General features: G+C 41.5%; 1 protein-coding gene across 3 annotated transcripts in view; it reads right to left on the reverse strand.

Moving 5' to 3' along the window:
• Positions 1–23,295, reverse strand: part of FAF1 (Fas associated factor 1) — a 297,114-nt gene that overhangs the window by 34,924 nt on the left and 238,895 nt on the right. For all 3 annotated transcript variants that reach the window (XM_020788123.3, XM_020788122.3, XM_078392865.1), the window contains exons 16-17: positions 8,976–9,056; positions 6,084–6,161 (exon numbers count right to left, since the gene is read on the reverse strand). In XM_020788123.3, coding sequence (XP_020643782.1) covers positions 6,084–6,161; positions 8,976–9,056 — 159 coding nt within the window. The remainder of the gene's footprint in view (positions 1–6,083; positions 6,162–8,975; positions 9,057–23,295) is intronic.

Consider the following 23,295-nt stretch of genomic DNA (forward strand, 5'->3'; position numbering starts at 1 on the left):
ACATCCTCTGATGGTACCTTCTGGATAGCCCCTTTTTGAAGGAGAGTCAGGATTTCCTCCTCTAGGATCGGATCGAATGATGTAGGGTTGACCCGTCCTAGAGGAGGCAACTTTATAAACTCCAGGCGGTAACCGGAGGTGATAATGTTGAGAACCCAGATGTCGTTGGTGATGAGAGTCCAGTTGTGAAGGTAAGGAGAGAGGCGGGTGGTGTGGGAGGATGGTACTAGAACAGTCAGGGAGTCAAAGGTACTGTTTTTGTTTTCGTGCAGACGTCTTGAAAGACTGCTTCTTGCGAGGTGGTTGTGGTCTGAAAGCAAGAGATGAAGAAGATGATGCCTGAGGAGGACGCTGAGAAGAGTTGCCTCCATAAGAACGGTAAGTACTGGTGGATGGCTGCTGATAGGAAGGGGAGGTATACTTTGGGCGCCACTGTGGTTTGAACTGTTTTGTTTGAGGTTGCACTGAGTAGGACTTGGCTGTCTTTTTACTCTTGTGCAAACTCTCCAGGTTTTCATCGGTGTTTTGGCTGAAAAGACCTGAAGCATCAAAGGGGAGGTTTTCCACCCTAGTTTTAATGTCCTCAACGATATTAGCTGAACGCAGCCAAGCATGTCTCCTCAAGGTGATGAGGGAGGCAAAGTTCTTAGAAGTGGCTTCTGCTACATGGCGGGCGGCAAGCCGTTGATATTTGGACACCGTGAGGGCCTCAGCATGTGTATCTAGACAGAGCTGCCTTATATCTTCTGGTGCCATTTGAAGGGCTGGGAGAACCCTGGACCAAAGTTGTTTTTGGTAGGCACCCATGGCAACCAGATAATTGACAGCACGTAGGGTGAAGGTTGTCATAGAATACATGCGACGTGCCAGGATCTCAAGCTTCCTTCCCTCTTTGTTGGTTGGGGTAGGGTGGCCCTTTGCTGGAGTCTTAGTAGAGCTAGACTCCACTATTAAAGAATTAGGAGCCGGATGCATGAGAAGGAAAGAGGTATTCTCTCCATGTATTCTATACAGATTTTCAGTCCTCTTTGAGATAGTGGTAGCATTGGCAGGATGCTCCCAGAATTCCTTGATAAGATCCATCAGTTCTGGGATGAAGGACAGACTAACTGGATGTGTCCTCTCCGCTTCAATGTCTCCGAAGATTAAATTTTCTTCCCTTCTTGGAGACTGTTCGACCGCCAGCTTTAGAGCTTGGGCCATACGAGCAACCATTTGAGTGTAGGAAGAAAAATCTTCTGACGGAGAAGATGGTTTGAGGTTAGCCGCCTCTGGAGGTAAAGGTTCCCCAGGAACAGGGACTTCTAGGGACACCTCGGACTCGTTGTCGTCTTCGACGTCGGAGGAATCATCTTTCGGATGTTCCTCCTCTGAAGGATAGGAAGAAGGGGGGGAGGTACCCCCGAGCCCGAGGGTGCCGTTTTCGGGCACGAAGGAATACCATCCTGAGGTTGCCGTGGTACACCAGGAGGGACGACGGGAGCGTCCTTCGGCGCCGATGGTTTCATGGAGCCCATTTCCACCGGCCTCTTTGGGAGAGGGCTTCGACGTGGAGACCGTGAGCGAGAGGATGAGGAATAGGAGTATTTGGTTCTCTTTCTCCTATGTCTCCTTTCTCTCGAGGTCGAAGAAGACTCGGTGGACGAATCTCTTCTTCGCCGTCTCCGGTGGGACCTCTTCCGACCCCGACTGTAATCTGAGTCGGACGGTGAGGAGTCCCTTCGGCGTCGGTGGCCTCGTCGGTGCTTCCTACGGTGACGGCGCTTCTTTCCAGGTGGCTCGTCGTCGGCCGAATTGGAAGCTGGACGCCGAGGGATCGGTTCTTCCACAGGCTTAGTTGGTCGACCCCGTGGAGGGGGAGGCGATGCAGAACGACCCGACTCCGAGAGGAGTGAAGGAGATCGGGTTGTTCGCCCGGTAAGTATCGGGCTGAGCGGAACGCTCTCGGCGCCGGCAACGAGCTTGTCGAGCTGGCTAACCGTAGGCGATTTCCCCAAGTCCACCGGAGGCGGTTGGCGAGGTGGAATGGGAGCGCCTTGATCGGAGACCGAATCCCGGTCCCGAGAAGAGTCTTCCAGGAGTGGAGAAGGCACCGACGCCGAGACAGGCGAAACGACCAGGGTTATTTCCTTGGTCTTTGGTTTAGCCTTCGGTGCGGCCTTGGATGTAGCTTTCTTCGTCGTTCCCGAGGTCGAAGCAGGGACATCGGTAGACTTCTTTCCCGTAGGCAACTTCTTAGACTTTGCCTTGGAAGTCTTCTTGGGAACATCTTTGGATGTCGACGGGGGTGAAGAGGAGACCAAAGTGACCTCCGAACGAACGGTGGAGACCGATTGGACAGACTCCATATCTGACGGTTGGGAAGCGGACAAAGTTCGGTTCCAAAGGAAAAACTTGAGTCGTTGCTGGCGAGATTTTAAGGTCGCCTTAGTAAATTCTTTGCAGTGTCGACAATTTGTGGGCGAATGGGTTTCACCCAAACAGAACAAACACAAAGAATGGTGGTCCTGGAAGGGGAGCTTCCCGGAGCAGGCAGAACAGCGGCGAAAAGGTCCCTTTTCGCTGACATAAGCTAAGCAGTCCACAAAGGCAGCAGAGAAAGTCAGTAATTGAAAGAATCCTGCTGGCGCGTGGCGCCTCAGCAGGAGGTAATAGGCCTCAATCAGGATCAGGCGGGAAGCGAAAGTACTTGCAATGAGCGCGCCAGAGGCAAAGGAAGGTCAGCCGGTCCGAATTCAGGGCAACGGAGATACGGATAGACGAAAGACAAGCCAGGTCAAGTCCAAAAATTCCGAAAACAGCGAAAGGAGAATAAAATCTCAAGAGCTCTAACCGAGAGGTTCCAACTCCGCGGGCGGATAAATGGAACTGGGGATTTTTGGCTGGCTGCACTTGCGCAGTGCAGGGCAACTCAAACATTGTATCTTTTCCCTCATAGCTCTGGAAAATTCCGAGAGGAACCAGCGCAGGCGCTGTTTAACCCATCAGTGTGGATTCATAGAGAACCACGTTAAAGAAACAGGCAACACAGATGTTTAAATTTCAAGATATAGCTGACAAGGTATGTGTGTAACAAAAGTGTTCTAAATAGTGTGATCTTCAGTTTTAAGGGAAAGAATAAACAGAGCATTAACTTTTCCTTTGTCAAACACAATATTTGAAGGACAGTACATCAAGTAGATAACCAGTTTGTTCACATAGGCAATGTCACTGTATGGCCCTAGATCACAAGAAGGATTTCTGCTCTTTGAATCATATGTAGCACTGTTCCACTTGTATAAATATGAGCATCTGCATTTTACCACAGTAGCAGTAAACAGAATAACAAACAAAACAAAGAAATACAAGCTGAGCCCTCTTCTTTGAGTAGTATTAGCCAAAGTTTGGTTTCTCTATCATTACACAGACCATGACTGGAAGTCTGTTGTGATTTACATATAGAATAGAATCACAGAATAACTGAGTTGGAAGGGGTCTATAAGGTCATCAGGTCCAACCCCCTGCTCAAGGCAAGAATCCACATCAAAGCAGATCTGACATATGGTTGTCTGGCAACTATGGGCCAATTTAGAAGCCACCTCAATAGATAAAATATTACTTCTATTGTTGCCAGTGCTACATGACAATACCAACCTCCAGGTTAGGCTCAATAGGAAAGGAAATTTAACAGAACCGATTAATACCTATAGAGTAAGACAGGGCTGCTTACTGGCCCCCTCTCTGTTTAATTTATACATAAATGACATAGTAGAATACCTGAACTCTCCTAGTCTCCACCCTCCAAAATTACATCAAGGACATATTTCTATCCTTCTTTACGCGGACGATGCCGTGCTTTTAGCGAGAACTCCAATTGGCCTAAAGAGAGCCCTTAAGAAATTTGCAGACTTATGCTAAATGAAGGAATTAGAAATAAATTATCAAAAGACAAAAAAGATGGCCTTTGGTAGAAGACAAAAGAAAAGGTGTTGGACTATAAATGGGCAATCTCTTGAACAAGTTTCCTGTTTTAAATATCTAGGTATGGCCGTTCAATCCACTGTGGACAGAATGGCTCATATACAATATGCAGCTACCCAAGGGGAAAAACAGCAAATGCCATCTTAAGGTTCTACCATTCCAAAGGGGGTCGATATATTCCAGCAGCCCAAAATCTCTTTCAGCTAAAGGTGGTCAGCCAGATTCTCTACAGAATAGGGCCTTCATCTAGCTGTTCTGATCCAATAGAGCGGGTTCAGACTAAATTCCTTAGAGCAATTCTTGAAGTTCCTGTTTAGAAACAGGCTCACTAACAATGGTAGCCAAAATTACACTAGCCTCCCTTCAATACTGGCTTAAAATAAATTTTCAATTACAAGGATTAACCCACCTACTTCTAGAGGACAATTTTCAATCAAAGTGGTTGAAAGCGGTCCTAAACAAACTGCAAGTTATGGGCTTCTCTCCACAAGCAATACTGAGTATGCAATGGGATGAAGCAAAATCAGCCCTTAAACAGAGAATAATGGACATGGAAAGACAGGTAGATCTTAGTAGATGCCTCAACTTTAGACGGATAGACACACACAAATATTGCTTGCTCCCCATGGCCTATTTATCACAGCTTGAGACATATAAGTTTAAGAAAGCCTCTACTCTGGCTAGATGTGAGGCCTTTCCCTCAGCAGTGTTGGAAGGCAGATTTAAGAAGATCCCGAGGGAACAGAGACTCTGCCCTTGTGGATCCGGTGAGACAGAATCTATTGATCATATGATGCTCAGATGTAACAGGCATAACAAGATTCAAAGAAAATACATTACACCTCTCTTAAAAGACATGACAAGCCAATCAGACTCAGACTACTGTAACCAATTGTTAATTGATCAAAATCGGACTACTACAGAACTGGTAGTGAAATTTTGGGCGGGATGCCATAGTAGCCAGAATAGATAGCCAAACCCCTAGACATTGGTCTTATATTGTTATATTTGTAGTTTTATTGCTTTTTGTTTATTTGATTTGGCTTTTTGCAATACATGTCAGTACTTGAAGTTCTGCATTCAATTTTGTTTTATGTATGGCTTGATGCTGTAACAATAAAGTGTGTATTTTATTTATTTTATTTATTTTATTTTATTTATTTTATGTATGTATGTATGTATGTATGTATGTATGTATGTATGTATGTATGTATGTATGTATGTATGTATGTATGTATGTATGTATGTATGTATGTATGTATGTATGTACGTATATATGTATGTACGTATGTATGTATGTATGTACGTATGTATGTATATATAGTTGTATGTATGGTTGTATGTATGGTTGTCTGATTTTCTCGGTAATGCCCCCAGCATGGGAGCACTCACCAACTCCTGAGGTAATTGGTTCCACTGTCATACTTCTCTAACAGTTAAAAAGTTTTTCCTGATATTCAGCCCAAATCTGACTTCCTGTCGCTTGCACCCATTATTGCATGTCCTGCACTCAGGGATATGTGTGAATAAAATCATGTAGGCTGCAATGGTCAATTGCAACTAATGAATGAGTGGCTAGCTACCTCTCTGTTTTCACACCTGGTCATGTCATGGGGATGCAACCAAAATTGCAGCTAACATCTCATTAATTAGCAGTAAGTCACTGTTCTGACACATGCAATTTTACCTTCCCATGTGTAAGTCACAAATGGGATTCTTGTCCATCAGCTTTTCCAGATACAACTGTATTAGATCAACCAGATCCTCACATATATATTTGCAATATGTTGTTTCCCCATAAACAGTGCATTCAGTGATCATCATTTCACCATTGCTTAAGCAACTAAGAACCAATTTATAGCTAGAAACAAACATTTATTAAGGAAAACTGATAACTAATATAAAACATGAGACTGGAAATTAACAACAAAAAATGTTCAAAATACATCCCTTTTTGGGAGGTTTCATTTACAATACTGAACATTTTCCTTAATACTTTTCTTTTCCTCACAGCAGCAAAAAGTAAATGAACTGGGAGATTCATTTTTCTTACTGACAGAGAAATAAATTCCTACCAAAACAAACCAAATTCCTATCCAATAATTTCACAAACAATGTCTTACTTCACGTTCTTCCTCTTGTTCTTTCCTAATCTGCTCCAAACGAAACTGTTCTGCAATTTCTCTTTCTTGCGCTTCTCTCTAAAGAACAGAAACAAATATCACTTCAAATACAAATTAGTATAAAGATGTATCTCCATGTTTAATGGCCCTCACGAAAATGTTGGCTTCTAATTTATTTTATTTATTTATTTATTTCATTTCTATCCCGCCTATCTGGTCTTATTCGACCACTCTAGGCGGCTTACAAATCAACAGCAGTAAATTCTGAAAGCATTATAAATTAACAAAGATAAAGGTCAAAATAATATAGAAAGAAAAAGATCGTCAGGGGTTAGCTGTTGGGAAGGCCTGCCTATACATAAGTGTTTTTAATTGTTTCTTGAAAATGCCCAGCGAGGGAGCAGCGCAAATCTCAGGAGGTAAGTTGTTCCATAGGCGAGGAGCCACCGCCGAGAAGGCCCGATTTCTGGTCTTCTCATTCCGGGCCTCTCTCGGCGTCAGGCTCCTCAGCCTCACCTCCTGGCTCGCACGAGTGACCCGGGTAGATCTTGGTGGGAGAAGGCGCTCCACCAGGTATTGAGGTCCTAAACCGTTTAGGGCTTTATAAGTAAGCATCAATACTTTGAAGTCGATGCGGAATCGGATGGGCAGCCAATGCAATGCGGCCAGGGTGGGGGAGATATGTTGGTATCTTCTCACTCCACTAAGTAATCTGGCCGCAGCATTCTGCACCACCTGTAGTTTCCGCAGCAGCCTCAAAGGTAGCCCCACGTAGAGTGCATTGCAGTGGTCTAATCTTGAGATTACAAGTGCATGTACCAAAGTAGTGAGAGCCCCCACGTCAAGATAGGGTTGCAGCTGGGCTATCCGCCTAAGATGGAAAAATGCGGTACGGACCATAGACGCCACCTGAGATTCCATGGTGAGCGCCGGGTCCAAATGAATACCCAAGCTGCGAACCCCATTGCTGGCAGGCAGGGTCACCCCCCCCCCAAAATGAGGGAATTTCCCAAATCCCCAGCTGTGGGAGCGCCCACCCTCAGTACCTCCATCTTGTCCTGGTTCAGCCTCAGCCCGTTCTCCTGCATCCATTCCCGTACAGTCTCCAGGCAGCGCTGAAGGGACAGAACGGCATCTCCTGTAGTTGGTGAAAAGGAGATGTAGAGCTGCGTGTCATCAGCATATTGATGGCGCAGAGCCCCACACCCCCTGATGACCCCCCCAGCGGCCTCATGTAGATGTTAAACAGCATTGGGGAGATGATCGACCCCTGTGAGACCCCACAATTGAGGCTCCACAGGGCTGAGACATTCTCCCCAAGCTGTACTCTCTGGGGACGGTCCCCCAAGAAGGAACGGAGCCAAGCAAATGCCCAGCCACCTATTCCTAACTCGGCGAGCCTCCCCAGGAGGATACCGTGGTCAATGGTATCAAAGGCCGCTGAGATATCGAGGAGGACCAGCAGAGACACTTTGCCCCTGTCGGCCTCCCTCAATAGATCATCACACAGGGCGACCAATGCCGTTTCTGTTCCATGGCGCGGCCTGAAGCCCGACTGGAATGGATCCAGGGCATCTGTTTCATCCAGGAACGCCTGAAGCTGATCGGCCACCACCCTCTCCACCACTTTGCTGATGAAAGAAACATTGGTGATGGGCCTATTGTTGCCAATTTCGTCCACCGCCAAACTAGGTTTCTTTCTTATGGGCCTAATGAGTGTATACTTGAGGGCAGAAGGAAATCTGCCCTCAAGGAAAGACGCATTAATTATTACAGTAGCCCACTCCGTTGTTGAAGGCCTGGCTGCCTTGATTAGCCAGGCCGGACAAGGGTCCAAAGAGGAGGTGGTGGCACGACAGCGATCAAGCGTCCTGGCCACAGTATCGGTCGAAACAGGCTGAAAGGAATCAAAAATAACCGGACAAGACGGAGCGCTGGACATCTCTGCTCGACTCACTGTATTCAAAAAAGGGGAGAGGTCCCGGCAGATGGCCTCCACTTTAGATTTAAAAAATGCTGCAAATTGGTCCGGTGTAAAACTAGGGGGAGGCCTATCACCCAGGCCAATTCCGGATAGGTCGCGTACTATACGGAATAATTCCGCCTGCTGGTTGGATGCCTCGCTTATCCGGTTAGCGAGGTATGTTCGATTGGCAGCCTTTACCTTGGCCTGGTAAAGGTTAGTAGCGACCTTGACAGCTATACGATTAAAAACCGTCGGGTCCTTTCTCCATTTGCGCTCTAGCCGTCTCCTGACCCGCTTCGACGTCCGGAGGTCCTGGGTAAAGCAGGGCGCTGGGCGATCTCTGCGGCGGAGAGGGCGTTTAGGCGTGATAGTGTCTACGGCACTAGCCGCGGCAATGAACCAGGCATCGACCAGAGCCTCGACAGGAGCGCTAGCCAGGTCAGCCGTAACCCCTCTCATGGCATCCTGGAATCCAATCGGATCCAGTAGCCTTCGAGGGCGGACCATGATAATAGGTCCCTGCTCCCTGCGAGGGGGGAGAGCCATCTTGATGGTACATTTTATTAGGTGGTGGTCCGACCATGACAGAGGTACCGACTCAAGGTCAGTCACCATTGGACCACTCTCGCTCCCATTGGTGGAGAAGACCAAGTCTAATGTATGGCCGCCCACGTGTGTAGGGCCGTTGACATGTTGGGACATGTTCAAGAAGGCCATGGTCTCCAAGAACTCAAGAGCTGGACCGGAAGTCCCTGCCCCCGCATGCATGTTGAAGTCCCCCAGTACCAGTAGCCTCGGGGAACCCAACAGTACCGCGGAGACAAAGTCCGCCAGCTCCGGTAGGGAAATGGCTAAAAGTTTAATTTTCCATGTCAGATTATTAGTCTCAAATGTTTTAAGATTTTTTTTTTACATTTTCTACAAACCTTTGCTCTATCAGCTTCAAGAGAGATTCGGTAGGCTTCGTCCTGTTCTCTCTTCACATTCTCACGGGCCTCACGTTCATCCTGGGAGGTGGGAAGAAAGAATGTCATGAATAATATTAATAATATCATATCATTTCATGGTAAGAGATAATAGTACTATTTGAATTCATTATGATCACTTTTTGTACGACAAAGACAAGAACGGGAAGACTAGTGTCATTTAACCAAAAACAGAAACTCCAAAACCAAGATAATACAGAATGTATTACGTTTATTTTCTATCTATGTCAAGAAGCTAAACTGAAAAATCTACAAAGCAGTCTCATTTTCACCAGGCAAAATTGTTGTGCAATACAGATATTTATGTACACATACACACACAGTGTCAAAATGTAAATATTAGACATGCTATACATGTCTTAGCTCTATATTTGTTTTAGTAAAAAATGAAATTATTTATATAAAAAGAAAGGAGGTGGGAAGGAAGGAGCAGCAAGACAGTGTTATCAGTCTCCAATTCCATCAGATTTGTTTGTACTCAATATTTTACTAACACATTTGGGGTCATGAAAGGAACTTTCTCCCAAGTCAAACTGGTTTTGATTTTGCCTTTTCTAATATTAACATTATTTCTTGATTATTCTAAAATATATCTCTTCTCTGATTACAGCTCACAGATAAAGAGGAAGGAGTGAATATTTCTGCCTTCGGACATATGAGATGAATTTGATACTTGGACCAAGTAGACCAAACAAAAACTCTTCTGCATTTCTCAAACACCTATGGCTTCATCAAATATTTATTTAAGACAAGAATGAGCAACATGTTTCCCCTGGTTGTTTTTGTAGCCTTGCCCTCCAAGTAACCAGTACGACAGCAAGAAATAAATAAAATGGAACAAAATGAAACGAAATGAATCGAAACATAGGATATAGGGAGTATGTGCCTCATGATTTTAGTTTAGGTCAAACATGCATTTTGGTGAAGAAGGAAATGTGATTCCTCCCACTTCCACTTCCACTTGTTGCTGCACAGCTGGATTTTGGAGGTGGGAGAGTGCCAAATTTTGGTAGCATGCTGCAATATCTGGGGGACAGAGCCCATGGCAGGAGCAGCAGGAAAGCCAAAATTGGTCCCCTAACACTTTGAAATTATCCACTCTTGCTTTAATGCAGTACATTCTTTCACCCTGTGGACTCCTCTTCCTTAGTTGTTTATCAAACAGCTTACAGCAAGCACTTACAAAGAATTCTTTGACTTGGTCTGGGAAATACACATTTGAAATGTAATCTAAATAAAGTAATTAGTATTCTATCATCATTTAGCACCACAAAATACAGGACTGCTCCTAGACATCTTGCTGCGAGAGGTGAAGCAGCAAATAGCACACCCACAAGATGTTTACAACCCAAAGTCTGCCAAGTTATTTTGGAACAAAAGGCAGAAAATCCAACAAACACCTCTCTCCACCCCTGAAAATATAATGTCAATGTCAAATTAAATAGCTAACCATGTATTGAGTTTTCATGATATCCCACTGCCTCTTTCTGCTACATAATAGGGTGAGCCCTGCAATAATTTCAATACAATGAGCACCACTCAGTTAAAATAAGGCTCTACTCCTCTAGTTTTCTCCAGGGGGAGGAAAGGGAAGGGGAGTTGAAGCAGCTACAACCTTGCAGTTGAGATACCACCACAATTCACTGCTCCTGTAATCTCCTGCTCACTTCCCCTTGTTTAACGGCAGAGCCAGCTGGGACAGAATCGGAAGAATTCTGATGCAGCTCATATAATCCAACCTTTTGCTTTATGAAGGGTCTGCAATACAAGATGTGATTGCAGCATCTTTGGCTGTCCAGACTCTGCTTAAACAGATTCAGTGAGAGGGCACAATAACTCCTGGGGGCATCTGAGGCTAACAGATGCCAACTATTGAACACCTTCCCCTGTCAGGAGGTGACTCTTAATGCTGAAATATGTTCCCCTGCTATTTCTATCCATCTGTTCCGGTCCTGCCTAGGGAGCAACAGAGAACAAGTTGCTCTACCTACTGTGTGGAAGCCCTTTAGACATTTCAAGATCACTATCATGTTTCCCTTTAATCCTTTCTTCAGGCTAGATGTCTCCAGCTCATTCAACAATCCCTTACAGAACTCAGTGTAGTTTTAATATTACTATTGATGTAATGTTTTAAATACAAATAAATTTAATACATTTTAAATTTAAAATAGATGGTCATATCTAACAGGGTCTTTTTATCAACAGCGGCAGAATTTACTTTCTGGGGATGTTTATATCTCTCCATCTTTATTGGCCTGTAAGAACAAAGCAAATTCATTCTCTTCTAGTGAGCTTTCAGATGTTCTGATTTCATAGATTATGTGCACTGATGATACTAATACCTAAATTTTGCTGTATGGTGGCTTCTGCTGCTATGTCCATAGTTTTAAAACATCAATGTTGGTTTTATCATGTACTATCACTCTAAGCATTTTATAAGTCTCCTGATGCATCTATACTTTGAAAATTAGGGTAAATTAGCTAAAAATGAATGATTAACTTTTACAAGAATGAATAAGAGTTAAATAATTGAAACTTGAATCAAAGAAATTCAACTGAAAATCAGTTATGTTTGAACTTGGTAAATATGGGGGTGAGGAGAGACATTTGTCTGTTGTTCAGTGTTTCAAATCATTTGAATGAGTGCAAATATTAAGACATTCTAGCCTTCGCTGTTAGGAACTCAGGATCAGAATAAACAGCAGATTCTCCTTCAACTAGATTTTCAGATGTTGGCAGGTATGACACTGTAATTTTCCAGACAGACAGTTGAGAGTTTCAGGTATTCTTCTAGCTTCCTTCTCTTAGCATTATATCTTCACATGGGCTATGAAAAGGATGTCAGGAATGTGAAAATGTATTATGCATGACTGCCTTGCTATGTCAGAACGATGTGAAATGGCACAGCTAAACCTCCATTTCAAAGTGAACAGTTTCCTACACAGATGCACCTTGTAATCAAGTTCATGGACAGACAATGGAATATTGTTTATTCAAGCAAGAGATTTCTCTACCTAAAATATTTGCATAGTATTTTTAATAGTATGTTTTAATTAAGATTAATGTTGCACTGCAGAGCAAGCAATTTGCACTACAGAACTTCATCAGTATAAGAAAAGATTACATAGAAAATTGTTATACCCTTTCATACTTGCAAAAACAAATATTTGCATACTGCCAGCGGCAGTCCTGCTCCCAATGTTTCTTGGCCCCTTGAAGCTTCAGCAAAGGACATACCTGTATCTCTCTTGCTGAGCTTCCAGTTGAAATCATATTTAGCCTTTGCAGTACCAAAGTAGAATTATGCGAAGTAAGAAAACATACCTGCCTTCCTACTTTTCGATTCAGCTTGGGTTAGCCACCTTCAACCTTTGGCTGTCATATGACACCATTCAGACCCAAGAGCTCCTCTTACTGCTTTTACTTTGCTATTTGTCTTCAATGTTTATACCCTACTCAGTATAAATCAGTCAGTTAAGCAAAGAAGCACTGTGACTATGGAACATGACAGCAACTTCTCTGTATAACAAGATGTGTAGACACATTCATCTATCGGAGCAGTGCTCTTGCCACCTTCTTTGTCAGATATCATAAAAGCACTGCACAGGTTGTGGTGGACCTCACTAAAGACAGCATTCTAAAATTAGATTATTATGATAGGTAAAGAACAAAATGTATGGCTTTAATTGCTTACAAAACTACTTTAACAATGTATGTTAAAATATTGTTATAATTATACTTCTTGTTTCTCAGCATTGCTTTTGCAGGTGGCAGACGTAAGCATTAAGCCCAAAAATCAAGGATCAAGTCCTAAAACTTTACAGTTGATACAAGAAATTTATATTTCTTTCAGATGTTTGCAAAATCACTGAATTTTTACTTTCAGTAAGAAAATTAGCAGCCATTGCAATTGTTTTAAATTGGTAATCAAAGACTTTAGAATGACTCCAGTAGATGAAATTAGCATGAGGATGAGGGTGACCTTACCTTGCTTCCATATCTGTTTAATTTCTTGCCATAATGTTTTCTACCTTGCAATTTTTGTACTTTCCTTATTTTTGAGGTTGCTTTTTGATGGAATTCCAACTTCTACAAGGTATGTTCCTCTTTGTTGGTTATCCAGAATTATAATATCCAGGTTAGTAAAATCAACTGTTACCCAAGTTAACCTCCTTGTCCTAATACAGTATTGTAGTTTCTAAAACTGGAAGAAGCTGAAATTTATAATATGGGGACTTATCTAGAGAATTTATGTACCTAAATTGCTGTTTCAAAATTAAACATCAGTACTGAACACCAGAAGTAGTTTAGTGTCATGTGAGAGAGTCTGACACCTGAACATTTTCCCATTAGCATTACAGACCTTTACAGAGAAAAAAAAAGAAGCTTGCATCAATAGTGTCCATTATTTAAAAGTTTGGTAATCCTTGTTTTCTATTGATACACATTTCTAATGTCTACCTGTTAAATAAAGCCACAACTACAACTCATATAAGGCTATCTTTTGAAACAAACAGAAAAAGATTAAAAACTGTAAAGGAATATTAATAATGACATTTTCATGCTATGAGATTAAGATTGTGCAACGATCATTCTACATGCCACTCGTATATGAAGTATGTAAAATGAAATTTTCATTTATCTAGCTGCTATTCAAAAATGTACAAGAACACCACTACACAAATATTATTCTACAACTGATCCAGTGATGTCAGTATAACATAGAAACATGAAATCCACAGCTTTAATGGAAGTAGAGTAAAATCTTTTTAAAATAAGTCAAACGGACAGCAAAATTATAGGTCTGACAAGACAGTCTACAGCTAAGCTGCAATTACCTTTTCCTCTTTTTACTTTAAAACTCACATTTTAGTTTAAAAGTTTTACTTAACAATCAATTCACATTAAGGCTAGAATGCAACTATTCCTCCACTTTTGTAGGAACATTTATTCCTCTGTGAATTAATTAATATGATTTATAGTCCACTTTTCATTAAAATACCATTGTGGATAAAAACAGTAGAACAAGAAAATACAAGAAACAATAATCATAACCAATATAATTAGTTATTGCGCTGGAGGCATTCAAGAGAAAATTGGACCACCATCTGTCAGATCTGCTTTGATTCTGCTTCCTGCATTGAGCAGGGGGTTGGACTCGATGGCTTTATAGGCCCCTTCCAATTCAATTATTCTGTGATTCTAATGTGTCTCTCTAAACATAGTAGTCATTTTTGCCAGTCTAAGAGAGTATAGCAGACAACTGTTATCTTTTCATACACAGTGACCATAATCCAGAGAACAGCTTTTTAGATGAGGTTCAACAGAGATAGATTTCTGAATTCTGTAGGTGAAAGTCATCTGTAATTTGCATCTCAGTTTGAGAAAGACTTTGCAAATGGAAACCTAACAAAAATATAATTTCCAGACAGTAAAATGTGACTCTCAGAAATATACACATCTTTATGTTGTCCCTCCGCAGACTGAAATACAAATATGCACCTACTCTCCATAATCTCTGAACTGGAGACAGTGATCTCTGAATCACTGCTGGAGACAAGGGCCATTTTAGAAAGGCCTAGAACTAACGCTTAGCATACGTCACCTTGAAATACAACAGGAAAAAACAGGGCATTCAACCTTCATATTCTCTGTCTGCAAAGGATGAGAATCTGTTAAAAAGATTTTATTGAACCACACCTGATGTTAAACCATTAGTGCCTGCAGCTAATCATGGGAGTGTTAAAGAAAAAACACCCAAATTGTATAAACAAACTATTATAAAAGAAAACAATTTGATCCTCCACAGATAACAGATCTGTATGTTCTCTAACTTTATTTTGTGTAAAGGATTTAAAAGCTGCCTAAATAAAATCCATAGCCTTTTAATATTCTTCTGACAATTCTGCTAGACCAGTATTTAAGTATATTTTTTTCTAAAAGAGGCATATCGGGATTGTTATTGCTACTGCATTTTGAAAGGCACGCACGCACACATAACACACACACACACACACACACACACACAGAGAGAGAGAGAGAGAGAGAGAGAGAGAGAGAGAGAGAGAGAGAGAGAGAGAGAGAGAGAGTACTTCAATTAGGCCTACAAAACAGATTCTTGTAATAATGGAATACGTTTCACTGAATATCCAGCTTCCAACACTCAACCTCACCAACTGTGGTACAAACAAAGGGTAATATGAACAACACTCTTATGTAGAACAGGAAGGACCAGCAGTAAATTCAAGAAAATGAAATGGAACTAAGAGATGAAAATAAATAATATAATTTATAGGATATTATTGTCGTTTTTATTATGTGCCATCAAGTCATCTGCAACCTAAGTGATGCTATGAATTAGTGACCTCCAAAATTTTCTATCATTAACAGCTCTACTCAGCTCTTTAAAAGTTAAGCTGTTGCTTTCCTTATGGAGTCAATCCAACTCACATTTGGTCTTCCTGTTTTTCCGCTGTCTTCGATTTTTCCTAGAGTTATTGTCTTTCCCAGTGAGTCTTCTCTTCTCTTGATGTGTCCAAAGTATGACAGCCTCAATTTCACCATATTTGATTCCAGGAAAATTATAGACTTGATTTGATCTCGAAGCCATGTGTTTGTCTTTCTGGCTTTCTACATATAAAGACCTACAAGGTTTGGGACCATGCAAATTGTCGGAGCATCTCTCCCCAATGTCATCTGCCCAACCTACCAGATCCTCCCAGGCTATGATCCTCTGTTTTGCCAGTCCAAGGGAGGCCTGGAAATCTTCCATGAGGAGTTGGGCCTTCTTCACAATGGAAACCAATTCTGTGGAACCAGCTTCCAGTGGAGTTATGCCTGGCCCCTTCCCTGCTAATCTTTAGAAGACATGTGCTTTTCATGTCAGCCTTCCATAATGATTCTGGTTGATGCTGCACCTCTGTTTTTTGCTCTTACAGAGAAAAGTGCCTTGTACCATTGGCGTTTTGATAGTTTAATGTTTTTTTAAAATAGTTTTACACATTTTATTGTCTTTTATTTTACTTGTTGTGAACTGCCCAGATTAGTGCATTGTATTAATGGTGTGGGGTATAACTAACTAACTAACTAACTAACTAACTAACTAACTAACTAACTAACTAACTAACTAACTAACTAAATAAATAAATAAATAAATAAATAAATAAATAAATAAATAAATAAATAAATAAATGTACTTCTTCAGAAGCAGCAGTTTTGTAAAGTTAATGAGTTCTTTTTTGGTCACACTTCTTTCATTTCCAATCAATAACCTAAATAAAACCCATTTATCTTAAACTCTGCAAAAATAAAAAGCCATTTCTTCCCAACGCAGCCATCTAAATAGTTCAGAATACTTATCCCCCTTTATCAATGTCACTCTCATTTCCACAGTTTAAAATGATCCCCAATGATCCTGCTCTTTTAGAAGAAGCCCAAATACTAGCTGATAGGAAGTCAAAGTGAATTGAGGTTTTAAACTGGAATTTGCAAATAAAAGAAGGTTTTTCAAGTCACTGTAGGACAATATAAATCTACTACGAATCTTATCCAAAACCAATGAGGGTTCAATGTTGCATAACAAGAAAAATAAACACTGTTAGACCTACTGTTACTTAACTTAAAAATGTGGACAAGTCAGACCAGCTGTGTAACAGTCAATGCTTTTACAGTAATAACTTTTGACAGCAGAAATAAAAAGAATGCATTACCGAGATATCATGAAATGGGCCCTGTCACTACATAGGAACTCCACCCTGTATAAGCTTGTCAAAAACTGTTACTGTAATCCATTGAGAAGTCTCTTCCTCAGGCTAGTGAGGAAAAAATGCATAAGGGAGGTTCAAAACAGGTGTGCTGGATTGTAATACCATTGTTTAGTCACGGATCTCTTCTCATTACTTTCATATGTGACAAACTCATACTCTGTTCTAGCCTATCATGCAATGCCAGAATCATCAATCAACAGTAAGGTTAAAAGCCAAATGTAAACAATGATGCTGTGGACATGTCTTTTTAACACCGTACACTCCTCAAATGCAAAAGGTTTAACAAATGACTGTCATTTCTCTTGGAGCTCCCACTAGGTCCTATTCACTTTAAGATTTTAAGATGGGAAGCCATTGTCTTGCTCAATTACAGTTTGTATCCCTTGAGAAAGTTAAAACTAACATCCCTGGTTTCCATTTCCTCAAGGACATCGTTTTCTAAGACAACATTACTGGTTTATTAGGATATAATATTACAATCTAGTTGATAACCATTTAGCTGCCTATAGTTATCTCTCTGGGAAATCCTTGTTGTGAAGTGAAACAGTCACAAAGAATTATTCAAACTACGAAAATAATATTTATACAAAGAATTCCCGTTACTTGAATTTTAGTACTCTAGCCTGCTGGATCACCAGTACATTCTTCAGTGTAAGTAGGGTTGTTATTGTTTTTTAACTGTTCTCTGTACCTCAGCCACCCCAGCTAATGTCCAAAAAGCTCTGTTCATTTAACAGCAGCAACAAAAGTAGCATAGGACTGGAAGAGACCTTACCGCAAAGGAGGATGTGGCCTGCTTTCTTGCAGTATATTATGGTGAACAGTAGATTTTCATTTACTCGTGTATTTATATTCCATAAGATTAAAAGACTCTAAATAATCTGGCAGTGACTGGTATAATGGCTTAACAGAGGAAATCTTTTTTCTGAGAGAGTTTCTGCTGCTTCAAGTGACTATTCATTAGCAGGAGGCAGGTGCCATGCTGGCAGAGATGCTCCATCCTTCAAAAGAGAGAAGAGGCAGGGTTCTACAAGCACATTCTCTGTACTCTTTAAGGGTTGCTACGATGTCCAGTTTCCCTGCTATTGTAGAGCAGTAGCTCAAATCTACGGCTGCAGCAACCTTGTGCTAGCATTCCAGGAGCCAGCAATATGAACAGGAAGATCAAGAGTAGATGGACTTCTTTCAAAATATTAACTTGAGACAGCTGATGTTCTTAAAAGAAGCCAAAGCCCTGTAGAAGTGTCAGATGCAATTATGGGTCCAAATAGTGCTACGGTCATTGGAACAACCTGTGAAGCAAACAGATGGGGACCTAGGGGTGCAGTCCTAAACCTAATACTAAGTTTAATAATAAACATACTTAGGAGTAAGAACGATTCAAATAAATGGAACAACCTTCCCCCGGACATTCGCGCGGCCCCCTCGCTGGGTATTTTTAAAAAGCAATTAAAGACAATGATGTTTCGGCAGGCCTTCCCCCCACCCCCCCTTAGCTAATCCTGATTTTCCTTTTTTCTTTTTCTTAGTTTATAATTTCATGGTTGAAGGTTTTCTTTTTTGTAAATTCGTTTTTAGTTATTGTTGTACCCCTGTTGTGAGCCGCCTAGAGTGGTCTATTGACTAGATAGGCGGGATATAAATAAAATAAATAATAAATAATAATAATAATTTACAACATCTATCAAACGACAGGCTCAACTGTAGACATTTTTGTAACTGGCACCTTGTACAAATTTCATAACTTATAATGGTGACTTTCTTGGTTCATTTTGGGATGACTTTCACATTGTAGCAGTTAGTTATCATGTGCATGTATTATAGTGAGGGGAGTTCAGGGAAAGAATCTGGAAAGGCACAATCCGTTGCCCTGGTCATAGTAACAAGATATTTCCAGCTGATACAGTAGTGAGTCCTCTGACAGAAATTGTCTCCAGCAATTCATGAAACTGCTATCGTTCCTATTTAAGGAGACAGCAGCAGACAACATGGTAGCTTGATGCCTTTCATGTGAAGACTAGATCCTTGGCCTTTATCCTATGCTTATGATGCAGTTATTTAACAAGGAGATCAACACCTCCAGTATATACACTCACTATACTAAAACATTCTGGAAAAGCAGTATGCAAACAATGTTAAATTTCAAAATTGCAACAATCATGGCAACAACTTACTTAGGGGAGTAACTTTGGACCAAGTGTCCAGTGCTGCTCAGAGCCCAGGATCACCCAAAGATCTGAAGCCACTCAAGTTCTGTTTATTTTGAATTAACTCACTTATATTACATCTTGAACTGAAAGGTGCACTGGCCACAAGGCTTTAGGAGTAAATATATTTCTTTTCTGACAATAGAAGGGCATTTCTGTGAGCAAAATGCTGTTCTGCCACTTGATCTCAGAAATTTTCTGGCACAGCAATATGCCAGTGGTCTGTTGGCTAAGATCTGCTAGCAGAAGAGCTAAAATGGGGTGGAGAAGGGCTGGGATGATGAAGGAATTGAGTTATGTCAGATTCAACTCTTCAGTCCAAAGACATGGCCACAGTGCCAGTATAATTGGCCCAGGGCTGTGGTAGTCCTGAGTAATTTTTAACATCCCTATGCTGGGAGGGGTTTCAGGTCAGAACATCCATCACAGCCAGTTAGGACTGTGTACTGTGAAACACTATAGCTGAGTCAATCTACATGAATTTGGTTAATCAAAGTCCACAGTTTGGAACACAAGTTTTCATCTAATAAACAGAGTATGCAAAACTCTTAATTTCTTTCATCTGCAAATAGAATGGAATAGGTCCTTCTGTGAGTATGACACTTCTTTTAGGAATGGAAGTGCCTTCAGTTAATGATGCAAACAGTTAGAAACCAAACCTATTACTTGGGAGCAACTTTCGGTTCCACTTTCTGTTAGAAGAGTATCCATCAAATAAATATAGCAGTGGCCTTCAAAAACTAAGTCAGAGTGCAGGTGTCAGTGTTTCTTTGGTCCTTGCCAACATGTATCTCTGGGCCATGTTCTCTATGCAAAAGCAAACAGTCTGATTTCTGTTTATCAGGGATGTTGGCAAGTCTTTGGATCCGAGTCCCAAGTCCATGTTCAAGTCTTTGGTACCACAAGTCGAGTCAAGTCCCAGGTCTTTGGTATCAGGTACCAAGTACCAAGTCCCTGGTCTCAAATCCAAGTCCTAAGGGACATGTGCATGCACCTGGCTTCCCCTCCCGAAGCAAGCCCTTGCCACTTTGGATGCTCAGGAACAGTGCCCCCCACTACCTATGTGCTCCTGCTGCCACCATTCTCCCCCCACAGCCACCCCACCATTCCCCACTGCCTACCTGCCACCATCTCCCACTCCCCTACTGCCTACCTGCTGCTGTCACAGGCTCTTTAATAGATACACCACGAAAAAGGTGTATCCATTAATGCCATGTGCAGCTTCAGATCTTGTGTGGTCGTGACTCTGGGCAGCACTAGTTATTATACACTGGTGTAAATTCTTTATAGTGCAGCTCCATGTGCGTAGCAGGCAGAGATGACATCATCATCAGTGGCATATCAGTGCTGATTAAAGGCAATTTGTTGTGGATCAAATGTGATTTTGGGGTGCACATCACCTGTATACAGCATGACGAAGTCACATGCACCTCAAAAATCTCCCAAAAAAAGCCTTTCATTACTGCTGCTGGTGGTCATGCTATCAATGTGGCACACAGTTGTGCAACAGGATTTCAGCCACCGTTTCACATTTCTTCTCTGTACATCTAGAGAAACTGTACCCTGTATCCCCAGAATTTCACAAATAATTAAGTGTGAATGCTGTTTGATTAAATCTGATTACTGTATCAGAGGGCACCATGTTAAAGTATACACTTAAGTATATATTATAACTGTTTATACTTTTTTATTTTTATGTATACAAGCTATAAATCTACCAAAAGGGAAAGGCCAAAAGGTTTATACTGGCTCATCATCTACTTCCCCCAGCTGAAATATATTGCATTTACACTTACAAAACCATCTTTTGTGTGTCAATGTACAAAAAACTTATACATATTGACTTTTTAAAAGCTACAGAATACCTCCAAGGAACTTTCTGTTTATCTTTTTGTGGTTTAGGATGACTTACTGTCGCTACTAAAAAAACAGTAACAGAAACCGGAATCTGTATCCTGGTTCCTACTGTGACATTTTGAAAGAACTTTCATGTAAATGCAATAAGGTCAACATGAGGAGCTGCTATTTAAACACAAGTTGTCAGGAACAAGATTTATTTTTAAAAAGTTACATGTTAATAAGCAAGCCACTAAAAACAATATTTTGTTTCACATGCCAACGCCTCTTAAGTATATAAAAAGTATGGATTGTTTTATGAACTCCCTGTTTGACATATTACTATACTTAGTGAACTATGTTTCTCTAAAATCTAAAGCATGTTCTTTCTGCAAAGAATCCTACATCCTGCACTCAATGTTTAGTCCCATGGGGTACTTATATTAATGTATGAGAGAAATAAATGGGCAGGGAGATAAGGCTGGGCATGGTGGCCTCCTCTCTATGCTGTGTCAATTCGGTAACTTAGTTACGTCTGCCCATGCCCCCGGCCCTTTCATGTTCACTTGAATGTATGTGGAACACACCATGTAATTGAGGACTCTAAGGTTGAAAACTGAGGGGGCCAACAGTTGTGGACCCATCCATCTAGTCATTAATAGTGCATTTATACAGTGCATTATAGCCTTCACACTACATCAAGCAAATTCCTCAATAGGGTTGCTGCGTTGCTGTTGGAACTATATGTTTTTCACATTACATGAAGAAGTGCACAAGCATGTCATTCATCTATCCCACGAGGTGAAAGTTTTGGAAGTTCTTCATTTGCACAATAATGTCATACTGTTTCACTGAAAACAAAAATTATCAGTTGCACTTGCTCCACCAGTAATCATGATGACAAGTTAGCAATGTCTTTTAGGAACACGCAGTTAAAAACTAGAGCTCCCAAGAAGTCAACAATCTGGAAACATTTTCAACAGTGTGCAACATATGTTTGCATGGCTCAGTGCATGTACTACAAGAAGATACTCAAGCATGATTAGGACATGGGCCGCGTTTCCAGTATCAGCATGCTCAGATATCTGAAGACTCAGCACAGCATTATTACTGGCAAATGAAGTAAGTGTGTGTGTGTGGGGGGGGTAGCTTCTTTATTGTGAAGGATAAGACTCATCAGAGGGCAGAGGCTGAGCCAACAGTCCAGGGAAGCAGAGAGGTAGATGGGCAAATATCAAGAGCTGAGAAGCAGCAAATTTCAAATATATGGACTACCCTGGAGGAGCAGGTTCACTCATCACCTAGGGGAGATGGTAGCCCTAAAACTATGGTAGCAGCCCATTACCAATTGTCATCCCAAAAGACTCTTAACCACACGCCTGATTTAAACTGATGTGTCAGGCAACTGATACAGTAGCAGTTGACCAGGGCACAGGTGGTACATTTTACAAGTGACATCTTGAGCAGCCAGGGTGCAAAACATGCCTGTCTCTCCCTGGCAGGGCGCTGGTGGGATCATCAGGCTTAGGGTAACATACACATGCAAGATACAGGTGGGTCCTGTTGAATGTGGCTGTGATGGAGGGCAGCCACACAGCTTACATAGCTATAGAAAGGCAAGGTCTGGCTGTCATGGACAATAAGGCAAACATGGTAGTAGTACTGCAGGCTGGGAAGATGAAAGGGGTGTGGTATGTGGCCCACACTCTCAACCTAGTGGTTTGAGGTGCTTTGCAAGGTATGGAAGACCACCATCTGCTTGAATGAGTATTGGAGCAGCAAAGGGTCTGGCATGATTTGGCACTAGACGCATCAATTGATGTGGCTGCTCCTTCGGGCAGAGAAAAGTGGGACAATATGGGTCAAGTGGCCTATGTTCTTTGAAGTTTTTGAAGTGCAATACAGGTCTTTAGTGGAGAGACATCCATCCTTAGCCAGGTGACCTCACTGTTCCAAGGCTTGGTTGGCATGATGGAGGGCATAATGAGGGACCATCAAGGTGGATGGGGGATTCCAAAGAGGGAGAACACAATTTTTCCATACAGAAGTGGAAGGCTTGGCTAGCAAGCTAAAAAACACGCTCCACTACAGGTTTGTCTAATTGTGGAAGAAGGAAAAGTATATTCTAGCAACCCTCTTGGATCCCTAAATTAAACAGCTGACAATGCCTTTTAAGCTGCTAAGTGCTGCCTTTTAAACCAGCTAATAATTTTTATTTACTTTCAATACACAAACACTGTAGACCTTTCACTCTTGCCTGACTAAATGCTCTAAATGCAGTCCAGGAAGGGAAGTTTAAGAAGATAAACTGCCAAGACAAATGTCCTTGTAATTCTGGAAGAACAGAAACAATAACACATATTCTTTTGTATTGTCCTTTTAATCTTGATAGTCAGAAAAAAAAATACTGAACCTTGTTTAAGATTACTTAAGAAGCAAACCACACCCTTT

Source organism: Pogona vitticeps, chromosome 4, assembly GCF_051106095.1.
Source record: "Pogona vitticeps strain Pit_001003342236 chromosome 4, PviZW2.1, whole genome shotgun sequence".
Taxonomy (NCBI): domain Eukaryota; kingdom Metazoa; phylum Chordata; class Lepidosauria; order Squamata; family Agamidae; genus Pogona; species Pogona vitticeps.